This window comes from Danio rerio, chromosome 12 (assembly GCF_052040795.2).
Source record: "Danio rerio strain M-AB ecotype USA chromosome 12, GRCz13ab, whole genome shotgun sequence".
Classification (NCBI taxonomy): Eukaryota; Metazoa; Chordata; class Actinopteri; order Cypriniformes; family Danionidae; genus Danio; species Danio rerio.
The window spans coordinates 4,281,674-4,296,005 of record NC_141032.1 but is presented as its reverse complement, the minus strand read 5'-3'; the positions used below and the strand labels follow the sequence as shown (position 1 = coordinate 4,296,005).

General features: G+C 39.1%; 2 protein-coding genes across 2 annotated transcripts in view; both read left to right on the top strand.

Moving 5' to 3' along the window:
* Positions 1-14,332, top strand: part of tlcd3bb (TLC domain containing 3Bb) — a 538,378-nt gene that overhangs the window by 492,281 nt on the left and 31,765 nt on the right. The window lies entirely within an intron of this gene.
* mazb (MYC-associated zinc finger protein b (purine-binding transcription factor)) lies at positions 894-12,624 on the top strand. The gene is made up of 7 exons (XM_087275750.1): positions 894-1,588; positions 1,760-1,910; positions 5,186-5,550; positions 5,815-6,062; positions 8,725-8,788; positions 9,373-9,544; positions 11,039-12,624. The coding sequence occupies exons 1-7, from the start codon at positions 1,556-1,558 to the stop codon at positions 11,398-11,400; spliced, it is 1,395 nt and encodes a 464-aa protein (XP_087131876.1). The 5' UTR covers positions 894-1,555; the 3' UTR covers positions 11,401-12,624.

Below are 14,332 nucleotides of genomic sequence, written 5' to 3'. Positions count from 1 at the left end.
AATAAATAAATAAATAAAAATGAAAAGCTCACATTAAGGATTCAATATTTGCTCTTTCCAATTATTTACTGTGTATTAGATCTGATATCAACTGAGCAGGGTAAGCCTTTGATATAATCTAAAACAAGGTTCCAAGTCTTGTAAAAAGATTTGAGAGATCCTGCTAGTAAACATCTTAATTTCTCAAGTTTTATGTAACTAAAGATTTCTCGAATCCACATGTCATGTGATGGAGGAATCACCTGTTTCCAGTTGATAAGCATGGCTCGACTAGCTAAAATGTTTAGAGTTATTTAATCTACATTTACACTGCAATAAATGCTTTTCTTGCTTAGATTTTTGTCTTGTTTTTTAATCTAACTATCTTAAATTTCTTATATCAAGAAGCATTTTCTAGACAAGCAAAACATGTTGTCTTGTTTTGAGAAATATTATGCCAAAATGAAGTGAGTTTTTCCTTAAAACACTCTTGTTTTTTCTTTTGACGTAAGATTATTTTGCTTACCCCATTGGCAGATTATTTTGCTTGTTTTAAGGAAAAACTCACTTAATATTGGCATATTATTTATCAAAACAAGACAATACGATTTGCTTGTCTAGAAAATTCTTCTTGATTTAGGAATTTTTAGATATTTGGACTAGAAACGACAAAAAATCTAAGAAAGAAAAGCATTTTTTGCAGTGTATGAATATGAAATTTCCCAAATGAAATCAACAGATTCATTATAAATTCCACGGATAAATTGTTTGAAACAAAAATAACAACGTTGGGGGTCACATATTCATAAAGAGTTGTCACGTGACGTCAGCAGCGCGTATTTCTTGTCGGCTCATTTTCCGAGAGGAAGCAGGAAAGCGACGGAAATAGGAGGGGGAGAAACGGCCATCCCTTTAAGAACAACTGGGACATAGCGGAGAGAGGAAAGGAGAGGAGGGGGTAGAAGAAAGAGGAATTAAAAAAGAAAAGGAAGAAAGAGACAGGGAAGGGAGGGAGGAGAGAGAGAGCGCGCGATAAAAAAAGAAAGATGACATCCTGTGAATTGAAGCGCCGAGGTGGAGCGGCGGGCTGCGGCCGGGCTCGAGTGTTATTCGTCCGGGTCACGGCTTGAATCCGACAGCGAGGCTTCGACAAACACCCGATTGGCCTGTCGGGGGGATCGAGGGAAAAAAGCACTGATTTATCCACTGCAGCCTTTAAGTTTGACTATTTGAAATGCGTCAAGCGCATTACGTCTAACCGCTGTTTTAACGTCTGAACGCCTCAGATGTTGTTTGATAGTGCATGATGCGAGAGTGGAAATAAGATTGCAGCTTTCGATCTTTCAGTCATGCAAATGATTAAATAGCACGTTGTTGTGATGTCTCGTGTTAAAGTTGATCAGGAGAAACACTAAACAGTGTGCATTATTGCCTGCTAATCTGGGCCGTGAGTTAAATAAGTGATCGGCGGAGAGCTAGTAAACACATCCAGACAGCAGATAGACTGGTGTCAGTGATGCGCTATTAATCTTCATGATTGTGTAGTTGATTATAATATTCATCGCTCTGGAACAAAATGGATGCCGCGTGGAGCAATTTTCTCTTCCAGGTGAGACTCAGTATGGCTTGTGTGGATCTATACATGTATGCAAATAACTATGTGGACGTTATTACAACGTTGTAACAACATCTACATTGGTGCAATAAAAAAGCGAGCAGTTTCACTCCTGCGCTCAAGTTTTGAATTCAAACTTAGTACTATGTGATTGTTCTTTCCCAGACCACACCTTCTCACACCCAAGTGGAGGGGACCCTCCAATCAGAACTTCTGCCTGTCCACACGACCTCTCCTCAAGCCCCGCCCACAGACCACATGGCCCCGCCTCCGTCGACAGTGGACACTGCAGCTCTGAATGAGGACCCTGTACCTGGTGGGTGAGCGGGAGGGACAGGCAAAGGGGAGGGAGGTTTGGAGAGGAGCAGGGAATCTGGCTGGGAGGGGTTGGAGGTTTTCTGAGGATGCTCGGTGTTCCTGTGTGATCACATAGAGTGGTGCTGGAAAACCACTACCTGGAAATATAAGTCAAGGCTTTTCGATTGACCTTTAAGACTTTTAAAATTAAAGAGCTGCCTTTAGAAATGGGCATCTGGTCATTAAGTATAAAAAAGGGGACATTTGAAGTAGGGCTGAGCAATAGTGGTGGGAAGAGTGATGAAAAATCATACTTGAAGTATCATTACTTGCCTAAAAATGAAGTGCAATTAGAGTAAAAGTATTAAGGCCTTTCGTTAGCTTAAAGGGGCTAATAATTTTGACCTTTGAATGGTGTTTAAACATTTAAAAACTGCTTTTATTCTAGCTGAAATGAATCAAATAAGACTTTCTCCAGAAGAAAAAATATTATCAGACATACTGTGAAAACGTCCTTGCCCTCTTCAACATCATTTGGGAAATATTTAACCAGTTAAACTCTGCAGACCCGGTACTTTCACTTTAAGATTTAAAGGGCTAGCATTGCACCAGACCTGCGTAAGTGGTTTCGTTTGAAAGTGTAGAATCTATATTTTATGCACATATGCATCACTTTGGTTTTTAATCTACTGTACAAAAGTTATTTACGCTTAAATACACAGTGTTTTGGATACCCGAGCTGGGTATTGAACATTGGTTCTTTTTCACATGGTTCATTTATGACACATATACAAGTTATAGCTCAAATGAAAGCTCTTGCCGGTGCTCATACGGTTCTAGCATACTTTTTACTGAATTATATTCACATATTAAACAGTTGCCGAATGAATTGTGGTGTTTCCATGGCGCAGAAGTGAAAACAATACATTTATGATCAATAAGCAGCCTCAGATAGCACAGACAGCTGTCATCTCTTATGCTGTGCGCTTCAGGGCCATACTCTTCTGTTTTTGTGGTGATGTGCATAAGTAATCCTTTCATATGTCTGACGTGGTCCAAACACAGTGAATTATGTTTGATCAAAGAAAAGAATAGTGAAATATGAAAACAAGGATTGGTCCCTGTTAACTGCTAACTTCTGCATAGATTATAGTGGAGACATTTTTCTTTTTTTCCTATGATTAAAGACATGTGCAGGAACCAAAAAAATTAATTACAGCACGCTAGACCACACAGAACCCAAAAGGTACACTTTCAAATTTGAGTTTATAAAAAAAAAAATACAAAAAGCGCCTCTTTTTTTAGGTGTTTGTTATAACACAGACGACATATACAGATATTTCAAACACTTTCAATAGAATTTCATGAAAATTCAAAGGGTTTTTGGTCACACTTTACAATAAGGTTCATTAGTTAATGTTAATTAATGCATTGACTAACATGAACAAGCAATGAACAATACATTTACTACTAAATTTATGCATGTTAGTAAACGTTAGTTAATGAAAATGCAGTTGTTCATTGTTAGTTCGTTAACTAAAGGTGCATTAACTAATGTTAACAAGCATGGACTTGGATGTTAATAATGCATTAGTAAATGTTCAATTATGATTAATAAATGCTGTACATGTGTTGTTCATGATTAGTTCATGTTAGTAAATGCATTAACTAATGAACCTTATTGTAAAGTGTTACCCACATATCAAACAGTTGCCGAATGAATCGTGGTGTCTCCATGGCGCAGAAATGTAAACAATACATTTATTATTTAAATTTATACATACATTTATATACATTTATATATATATATATACATTTATACATTATAAGCTGTGTGCTTCAAGGCCATTCTCCTCTGTTTTTGAGGTGATGTGCATAAGTAATCCTTTTATATGTCTGACGTGGTCCAAACACAGTGAATTATGTTTGATCAAACAAAAGAATAGTGAAATATGAAAACAATGATCGCTCCCTGTGGCTTGTACAGCACCTCTCATCAGTTGGGAGTACAATAACTTTAGCATAGATTATGGTAGAGACCTTTCTTTTTTTCCTATGATTACAGACATGTGCAGGAACCACCAAAATTAATTACAGCACGCTAGACCACACAGAACCTAAAAGATACACTTTCAAATTTGAGTTTATAAAAAAAAAAAAATACAAAAAGCGCACAGTTATTTTAAACACTTTCAATGGTGTTTTATAAAAATCCAAAGGGTTTTCTTTAAAACGATACCAAATTTTTGCTTTCACCGTATGTTCACACCGAAAGCAGCGAGAGCGTCCAAGGTCGCTATGGACGCCCTGGCGACAACGCTGTCTGCCTTCAGCTCCGGCGGCGAGAGCGTCAGAATTCGCTACATTGATCTTGTATTTAAAGGAGCCGTTGCAGCATATCAGTTACATTCCTGCATAAAACATGCTTTCCAACGTGAAAATGTTGGACACTTCTTATCAGATTCATATAACAATGGAAGATCAAGCGGCATGTGGTCTGGCTTTGCTCTATTTATCCAATATGTGTCCATATGTCTGAAATATCCTGAAGCAGCAGTACTGTTTTGTACTGTCACGTCGCGTGAGATTTTTTTTTAAGATAAATATATATATATATATATATATAACATTAATGCACATCAGTAACTCGCCAGTAACTAATTTAATGCATGTTCCTGTAAGAAAACATTGTAAATAGTTGGAAATCCGGCGACCGCAATCATCAAACCCTTGGGAACAACTGTGGTCGGAACTAAAGTTCACAGGTCTGTGTTCTCTGAACTCCTATCAAGCGGTGGACTTCTTCTTTCTGATTGCTTGCCGCCGAACAGCGTCATAGCTCATTACCATAAAGTTGACTTGATTTCAACTCTCCTCGACGCTCACGCTGGCAAAGACGCGCCGCGCTGCTCCTCGCCGCTTATCGCCGCCGGCTCTCATTAAGAGTGAATGACTTCCAGCTACTTTGACGCTCTCGCCGCTTTCGGTGTCAACATACGGTCACACCTCTGCATGTGGATTTGGGAAGCTTATAAGTTTGGGTAGGCAAAATCCAGGAGGAAATCCCAAAATAGCATGGTTTAACTTGTTAAAGAAGATAAAATTCAAAGGGCGGCTAATAATTCTGACTTCAACTGTATAATCATATGTTCTTGATTGTTGTTGGTTTTCACTTCATCCCTTTTTAAATCGATAAAAATGTCACAGCAGTGCTAATAGCTTTGACTTTGCGGGCTGTATAAACGTATGAATCTTCCCTTCAGTAATGTTTCGTTTTTGTTTCTTCATCATCAGTGAAGCCAGTGTCCCGACCAGCCCGTGCGGCTCACATCTGCTCCATCTGCAGCAAGCAGTTCAAGAACAGCTACAACCTGCGGCGCCATCAGTCCGTCCACACCGGCATCCGCATGAAGACAGGCGCCCAGAACCAAGAGGCCCAGGCCAAGGACAGCTCGGAAAAACACACAGTGCTCCTCTCTCTCCTGCACCTGCAGCAGCAGAGCCAAACGCTGCCCCCGCCCACCGTCATGCCCGCTCAACACACACAAATCCTGGCTCCTCCGGACGGGAACGACGTGGCCATGGAGAGCGTGGCGTCCACTGTGACCGCCCTCCCTCCTCCGCCGCCGGTCGTCATGGCAACTGGGGAGCCTGTGCAGGTGGGCATCCGTGTGTGTGTTTATTCTCCGATTCTGCTTGCGTTGGCATACAGTGAATCATGTAATCCTACGAGCTATGGGTAAACGTTATGAACAAACCATAAACTAACACTACCAGCTTAATAATTAATCAATAACTATAATTAGCTGTTTATTACTAGTTAGTGAAGTTGATGTTGGGTTTATGTTCTGGATAGGATTAGGCATATTTAAGCAAGCTTCAGACTTTTATCCTTCAGACTATTGAATATCTTCTCATTTCAGAGACCGGTAAACCAGAACCCTAACCCTGTACGCAAGAACCACGCATGCGAGACCTGCGGTAAAGCCTTCAGGGATGTGTACCACCTGAACAGACACCGGCTCTCCCACTCGGACGAGAAGCCGTTCTCCTGCCCGATCTGCCAGCAGCGCTTTAAGAGGAAGGACCGCATGAGCCATCATGTCAGATCCCACCAGGGAGGCGTGGAGAAACCCTACGTGTGCCCGCACTGTGCGAAAGCTTTCTCACGGTAGGACCAATCTCTGATCCCAGTACACTGAGGCCCCGTTTACACTAGTGCGTTTTAGTTTTAAAACGGCGTTTTAGAATGAAAACGATCCGCGTCCACACTCGTGTTTTACCCAGCGTTTCTGAACTGCTCTCCGTCCACACCAAAACGCTGAAAACGTACATCACGTGACCACACACACACTCTCGGGCAAGCGCTGGAGCCCATCTACCCAGATGAGAGCTGTGCTAGTCGGACTTCTCATCAAGCATCTCCCGCTGGATCTAATCTCACTATATTTATTAAACGGGATATTTCATTCATCTTGTTGTCTTTATCTAACGACATATTCCCTGACTTTGGGCATTGGAATCTATTACTTGTTCTCAGGTAACGTGTTTTGGCTGAGCGCAAAGATAAGTTAATGATTAATGTAACCACGTACATTCTGTATATTGACTGATCGCTTGCCTTTATTTCCTATAATGTATAAACTTATTGTATGTTATACTTTTGTAATGGCCATTATCGATTATTAAAACTGATATTCAGCAAAAGAGAGGGTGTGTTTCGTCTTTTCACTGAAATTGAAAGGAGGCAGTTGTTATCGGCTCCGTTTTGTTATAAATATCCACACAGTGAAGATGCTCATATATGCAGCACGACGCCTCAACATGTCTGCTGTCTAAGTTGCTAATATTAAAATGAAAATAGGCAGTTCCTTAAATCATGTTTACATTTTATTGTTGATGAAGTGAAACAACGTAGCCAGGGTGATGTGAATGAAGTTATACAGTACACTGTTCCCTTTGAAGATTTACCCGTGTCCTCGGTATAGTCTGCTTTTCCATATCAAACTGAGAAGAAGAGACTGCAGCCTTAATCAAACTTGCGAAGTCTGAACTTACACGGAGAGAATGCTGGACTGAACTGTGTGTGTTAGGCTACTTAATATTCAGGAAAAGCCCCAATCAGAGAGGCGAATGTCTGCAGTCCCGCCTCCGTTTTCAGATGTCTCCGTTTTCCATCATCCACACTGAGACGGAGCAGCAGCGTTTCAGAATGAAAACGGCCTCTTCAGCGTTTTCGAAACGCTCCGTTTTCGGCGCTCGAGAATTCCGGCGTAGTGTGGACGGTTGGCGTAACCGTAGCAAAACTTATGCGTTTTTAAACTAAAACGCATTAGTGTAAACAGGGCCTGAGGCCATGTCCGCATGTACATGGGTATTTATATAAACAGGTTTTCCTGATTTTTTTTTTTTTATTATTTTTTTAAAAATCTCTGCCCACATGAAAATGCAAAAATGCACTTTGATGCATGTTAAAGGGCCATGACACCCCCTCGTTTCAGCAGGGTGTTTTCACACCTCTACTTTGGAAACAGTCAGAAAAGTGGGCGTGTCCAGCTCTGTTTAGGGGGGAGTGTCGGAGGAACTATAGTGGGAGGGTGTGGGAGTGTCTATTGGAATTATGAGTATGGCGGGAAGTTTCGCGAGTCTCCGGATGCCCGCAAATGAGTGATGATCTCCCGCTAATCTCGCGTCTCCCTCCCGGTTCTCAAATAGGCATTGTCGCGCACCCTTCTCACCCCTCCCCACCGCATCTCTCCTCAGACACAACGCGCGCGCACCCTGTCAATCACCACCAAACCACCACCTCTCCTAACAGCTTAGCGGGACGCTGTAAAATAAACCCTGACACTCTGACCAATGTAAGGAGAGTTTACTCGCATGTGACTTGTTTTAGCTATTTTGGTCCGAATAGAAACTTTGCAGTGTGAAAGCGAACCGCTCAAAGAGCAACAATGTAACATTTGTAATCTCTGTTTCGGAACAACTGAATCGATTCACAGGTGTGAAAGCACCCTTAATTTTCCATGACAGCAGTTTCAATGTAGCGAGTCGCCTTGTTTTTTTACCTGTCAGCTTGCGGTTTGTGCTCTACCGTAATACGCAGTGTATGAGCGACTGCCGAAATACCTTGGTGGCTAGAATGACCGTTCCTTCTAGAGCTAGTGACTGGTTTGACCGCCGTTAAAATTCACCTTTTTTTGCTTCTTCGTCATCATTTGTTTCACCTTTGCAGGGATGGATTTTAATGCAGGGATTTGGATTTTTTCGGGTCCCGCCGGGTTTGGGCAAAGATCTTCAGCTCTAATGCAGACCTCTAGTTCATATTTACCACGTCTAACTTCTGTTCAGTCGAAAACGGAAATACTGCTAAACTGCAGGTCACTTTGGAGCGCGACTCGTCACCTCTCCCTCTCTCTCTCTCTCTCTCCCTCCTCACACTGTCCCGTGATGACAATCACGCATACATTTTTGTAGGCATTAAATAAAGTATATTTAATATTTTATGACTGTATAACAGTATTAAAACTGACACCGTTGCTATTTTTAGATCCAGCGGTACACTATAATACCGTAATACCGCCCAAGCTTAATGTGAACAGCTCCTAAAAGGATAAAATTCAAGCATACCTGGTATTTCTTATCATAGTTACATGGATACTAACTACAGATAAAAACAGATATTGTAAAAGAATGTTCTTGTAGCTGATTTTCAGTTGTGTTTAGTAGAGAAATGTAGAAGACCCAAACACTCCCTTGGACTGTACTTTTAGCTTTCACAAAAAATAAACCTCCTTCTGTGAATAACATGTTGTCATTTGTCCTTCTCACAGGCCCGATCATCTCAATAGTCACGTCAGACAGGTCCATTCTTCAGAACGACCCTTCAAATGTCCGGTATGCAAGTTTTTTTTCACTGTTTTTAGAGTTACTATTGTATATAAGGGTTGTTTTTATTCATGTTTATGCTAAATGGTTCAGATATGTGTATCATTAGTAGTTCTTGATTTTTTTTTAATCAATTCTCATTATGATAAAATGGGATTTGATCTTTAATCCCAAGAACTGTTTTTAATGTTTACAGGGTATGGCTGAATCAGATCTCACCAAACAGTACATTACAGTATAACTTCTCAGACTATAGTCACTCTATTGGCATTTTATCTGCAGAAAAACTTTAATAAAAGCAACATTTTGCTAAATATATTACATATTTGTTATTTATTTATTTAGCTTATTATTAATAAATGTGTGATGAAAGCAACCTGTACCTGATGTATGTTTAATAGATTCAAGACTGAAATGAAATCAGGATGCAAACTTGATCATCAATTGTGTGAAATTAGTGTGAAGACCCATTGATTTTATTCATTTATTTATTTTTTTACCTCATTGTTTTGTGTGTGATGGAATAAAGATGTTATATAAGAGGCGCAGGCAGTTGTTAGATGTGGAGGTGTGTGTGTGTGTGTTTGTTGCAGACGTGTGAATCCAGCTTCGCCACGCGGGACCGTCTGCGCGCTCACATGATCAGACACGAAGAGAAGGTTCCCTGTCACATCTGTGGCAAACTGCTGTCAGCTGCTTACATCACAGATCACATGAGAGTACACAACCAATCACAGCATCACTCCTGCCACCTCTGCAATCGCAGTAAGTGCAGTCTATTCTTTCTATCTTTTTTTTCTATCGTTCTTTGTATCTGTCTGTTTATTATTTTCTTTCTCTGTCTATATTGTTCTTTCTGCCTGTCTATCATTCTTTTTGTCTTGCTGGGTGTCTATCTCTGTTTTTCTGTCTGTCATTTTGTGTATGTAATCTGTACATCCTCCTTTTTTCTTTTGAAACTTATAGGCAAAAAGACAGACATAAGAAAATTAATAATTTGGCAAAAGTGCTATGCCTGCCAAGGTTGCATTAATTTTATTTAAAAAAAGGGAAAAATATAAAAAGTATATATATTTACATTTAATATGATTAATATTATTCTAACTATTATATATAGATCATTTAATCTGTATTAATATACTATTAAATAAGTATTTTTTATGCAATTTTTCAACACCATTATTCCAGTTTTTGGCAATACTTCAGAAGCCATTCTAATCTACTGACTTGCAGATTAGATTATTATTATAATTGATTAATATTATTGATTATGAATATTATAATCAGTAATCCGTAAAGTTTTGCTTGCTTTTGTATAAAATGTTTCTTGATTTATTGTTTTTAAAGTTCCAACAACAACATTTAATTAAACTAGAAATAGTCTGTAGCATTATATATTTCTTTAATCTGTCACATTTGATCAGTTTCATAGATTTTCTTACAATAAAATCTTAATTTCTTGCAGAAACATAATGGGCCCTATTATACACCCGGCGCAATAAGGGGCAAGATGTGTTTGGCCTGATGTTTTGCTAATTTCAGACCAACACAACCTTAATTTTCCTGCTTTGCGCCACGTTGTTTAAATGGCAAATCCATTTGCGCCACTTTGTGGACTCATGGGAGTGCTGGTCTAGAAAAGAGGTGTGTTAAGGCGCATTGTTGATGCGATACTTTTTTTGAGGAACTAAAATAGACTGTGTAATAGACTAGCTGAAAGCAGGTCTAAAGTCCAGCGAAGAGCATGTTTTTTGTGCGCCTCACTTAAACATTGCTTAATACACACAGGATGTACAGAAATATCTTTACAAATGAAAAATTATTAAAGGAATAAAATATTATTAATTTTATAAGGAATAACATTTTATTTTCTACATAAATATAAAAACCACAGCCTCCATGCCTTCATCTCGGGGGGCTTTTTCAGTTTATTCAAGCAACTTTTCTTTTGTTTAATAATATTATTTATACTAGCAGTATTCTCGCCGCTTTCGGTGTGAACTCACAGTATAATTTTACCTCCACATTTTAGCTCATTAGTCTTCCTTTGTGGTAAAATACGTATTCAGAAGTCTTAGACCTTTCCAACGATATATAGTTTGACCTGATTAGATTTAGATTTCATTAAACATGTATAAAAACAGTTAAAGTGTAAACGTAAGCGCCCTGGAGGCGGAAAAATCACAGTTAACAAACAAACAAACGAATATACAAGGCGATCGCTATTTTCAAATAATAAAAGAATATTCCCCATGTCAGGTTTCACCACGCTGACGTACCTGCGGGTGCACGCTCAGAAGCACCACGGCCAGGAGTGGAAGGAGAGCGGCGGAGGCTTCGGCAGCACCGGCTCCGGCGGCATCCTGGTCTGCCAGCTCTGCGGCGTGCACTGCAAGACCCCCACACAGCTGCAAGGCCACATGGGTACCCACAACCCCCCTGCCAGCGACCCCAGTCCCATCATCACGACCACCACCACCACCACCAGTGAAGCCATGCCCGGCAGCACCGTCACCCTCTGCAACATGGTCTCGGCGCCCACAGTGTTCGTGAGCGGAAACACGGTGGTGGATCTGCTGGTGACCGACTGCTCCAGCATCATCCCGCAGCCTCAGAGCTAGCAGAGCAGGCCTGTAGCGCACACACTTTTACACTAGTATCCACCTTATTTTTCTGTCACGTTATCGATTTTTGTCGTACGATTTAACGCACCAAAATATATCGCGATAAATGATATTATTCTCATTTTAAGACCATTATATAATGCCAGAATGGCAATATAATATCATCACAATGCAAAAGAACACATCATGTTTTATTCTTAAGTGTATTTACTTGAATTATAGTCATTTTAACAATTTAATATTCAGGCAGTGGAATCCGAATGTGAAAATGGATATCATAAACAAAATAATAATAATAATTAATAATAACAGAAGCTAAATCTATTATAAATCTATTTTCAGCTGACACATGAAGATATACTACAGTAATTTATAGTAAATAATATAGTGTTTTCTAACCATACTGACAACTCCATAAGAGAAAGAAATGTTGGACAATCAGCTGAAATGTTACTAAAATTGGTCTATGTATTTTTTTAAATTAATAAATTATGGTTTACTCGCCATTTGTTATTTAAGATGTGAATTTTTTAAGGGGAAACGTTTTCATTTTTAGTTTACTATGGTAAACAAATTTTTTTCTTACTGACATGCACAGATGAATTGTCCACGACGAAACTAGCACTGTAAGCTAATGAAATCAATATGGTTAGTTTTCTTGTGTCCTTTTAAGGTGAAGGAACCAACAGAAAAAAACTGCTTGTTTTGGTAATCAAAATTTGACTCATTTCGTTCTGGAACGACGATCTTTCACTGATGACGACAGTTTGACGGATTGGTCGAAATCTGCTTAGCCACGCCCTTCTACTAGTTTGTTGCAAGTGAAAGAAGAGAGAAAAAGTCCAAAAATAAGCCCCGCCCCCTATTCAATAATCCATTTCAGTTAGAAATAAGTCTGTCGCAGCACTTTTGTTTGCATAGACTTTTTAAAAGTTAGCTAGCCACTAAAAGCGACGCAATCACAATACAACAAAGGCTGCCGCCTACGACGTAGTAGGTGCTGCATTTGAAATGTATACTTGGCCATTAGAAAAGGACGTTATATACAACATGAATGTCAGTAGTATGAATTGAACTCGGACATACTACATCTACCGTTTTGTCATCATGTGACCTACCTGCATCAGTTGCATTGGTTCACTCCCATTCATGAGTCTTCTCATGGTGCATCATGGGAGAGCATAGCGTCCATCCGATGCGTACTTCAGAATCTCGCCGGAAGTAGTAAGTCATCCGGGTACTTCTTGCATACTGTTTTTATAATACTATGAATTTGGACATACTCGGATCGCACTACTCTTTTTAGCGTACTATATAGTATGAAAGTATGCGATTTCAGACACAGCCTAAGTGATTTGAAGGAAATCTAACATAATATAGTGGTTAAAAATAAGGTGGATACTACAACACTCACAGTAGCTACTACACACACACACACTTACACACACACATGTATGACTCAAAACAGCCATTTACACTCTAAAGAACCACAAGACGCCAAGGAGAAACTGTGAAACGAGGCATTCTGGGTGGAAGTTGCTCACGCATACAATGACAACTACTGTAGCATGAAACACCTCTGGATGATGCACATTTTAAGACATAGTCGCTTTACACTTATCCCTTTCAAAAAAACAAAACAAAAGTTAAAGTATGTTTTCTTGTCTCGCCGAGAGGACTATTCGGTCTTCCGATGCCATCTTGGCTAAACAAGAAGGATCAGGGCTTAAATGTGGGAAGATGGCACCTAAAACTCAATCCACTCACTTTTATTCTATCACAGAATAGCATTTATATATATATATTTTTGTTTGTTTTGGCTTTGGAGCTCATTGGTTTTCGTTGCATGGAAGAGAGCAGCTCAGACATTCTGCTGAATATCTTCTTTAGTGTTCTTCGGAGCAGAGAAAGTCATATGGGTGAGTAAATGATGTGAAGCATCGCTGTTAGGCAAAAAAAAAAAAAAAAGGTTTGTCTTCTTTCTTCTTCATCTTTTCTGTTTTCATCGCTGCAGGACTCTGATGATACTGTGATTGTGTGTTGCTACTGTATTTCCTCTGCCTGTTATATGATTTCTCGTCTGTTTGCTGGCATTCAATGCTATGAACTAGCCTCAAGATCCATTCATAAGTCATTATAGTTTTGGTGATTCGGATGAAAGGCTAAAAGCAGGATAAAAAAAATGAAAGATATAAGAGACTTGAACAAATAGATGATTTATTTACGTAATATCCAGCAAAACGGAGAAGCGCATACATGCATATTTGAGTATTGTTATTAGGTTATATTCTTGACACCTCAAAATCAAAGACATTGCTTGGGTTATAGGTTTTTTTTACGTGTACGTGTGTGATTGTGACATTTATTATTAGTTTCCAAAACATATTTCCCATTACAGTAATATATTTGAACACTAACATTCAAAGGATTGGAGTCACTACGGTGTTTTTAAACAGTTATGCTAATCAAGCTGTGCTAATTTGATCAAAATATACAGTAAAAACTTAAAAAATTACTACTTCATGAAAAGTTTTTCTGTTTTGTTATATTTTAAAATGTCATTTATATAATTTATTATGTAAATCAGTGTTCTTTTATGACTTTAAAAGGGGTCTTATGCAAAAATCACTTTTATAAGGGGGTGTGTTGCAAATGAGTAAATATAACCAGCCTGTAATGAGAGAAATTAATTAATTCTGTTTTTTTATGATCACACATCATAAAAACAGCCTGCAGAAACACTCTGATTGACATTCTCCTTTTGTAGAAGCCCCGCCCATTAATGGCGATCTCTCCCTTATTAACATAGACAGCCCTGAGTGAGAAGCAGTCGTCTGCCTTTATAGTTATTAAGTAGCCTAGCATGATGAACACACTTGATAAAAACAGTCTGCAGAAACACTGATTGACATTCTCCCTTTGTAGAAGC

Coding starts and splice junctions, on each gene's coding strand:
- mazb (XM_087275750.1), top strand. CDS start 1,556: ATGGATGCCGCGTGGAGCAATTTTCTCTTCCAG. Junction 1,589..1,759: donor GGAGCAATTTTCTCTTCCAG/GTGAGACTCAGT, acceptor GTTCTTTCCCAG/ACCACACCTTCTCACACCCA. Junction 5,551..5,814: donor CAACTGGGGAGCCTGTGCAG/GTGGGCATCCGT, acceptor TTCTCATTTCAG/AGACCGGTAAACCAGAACCC.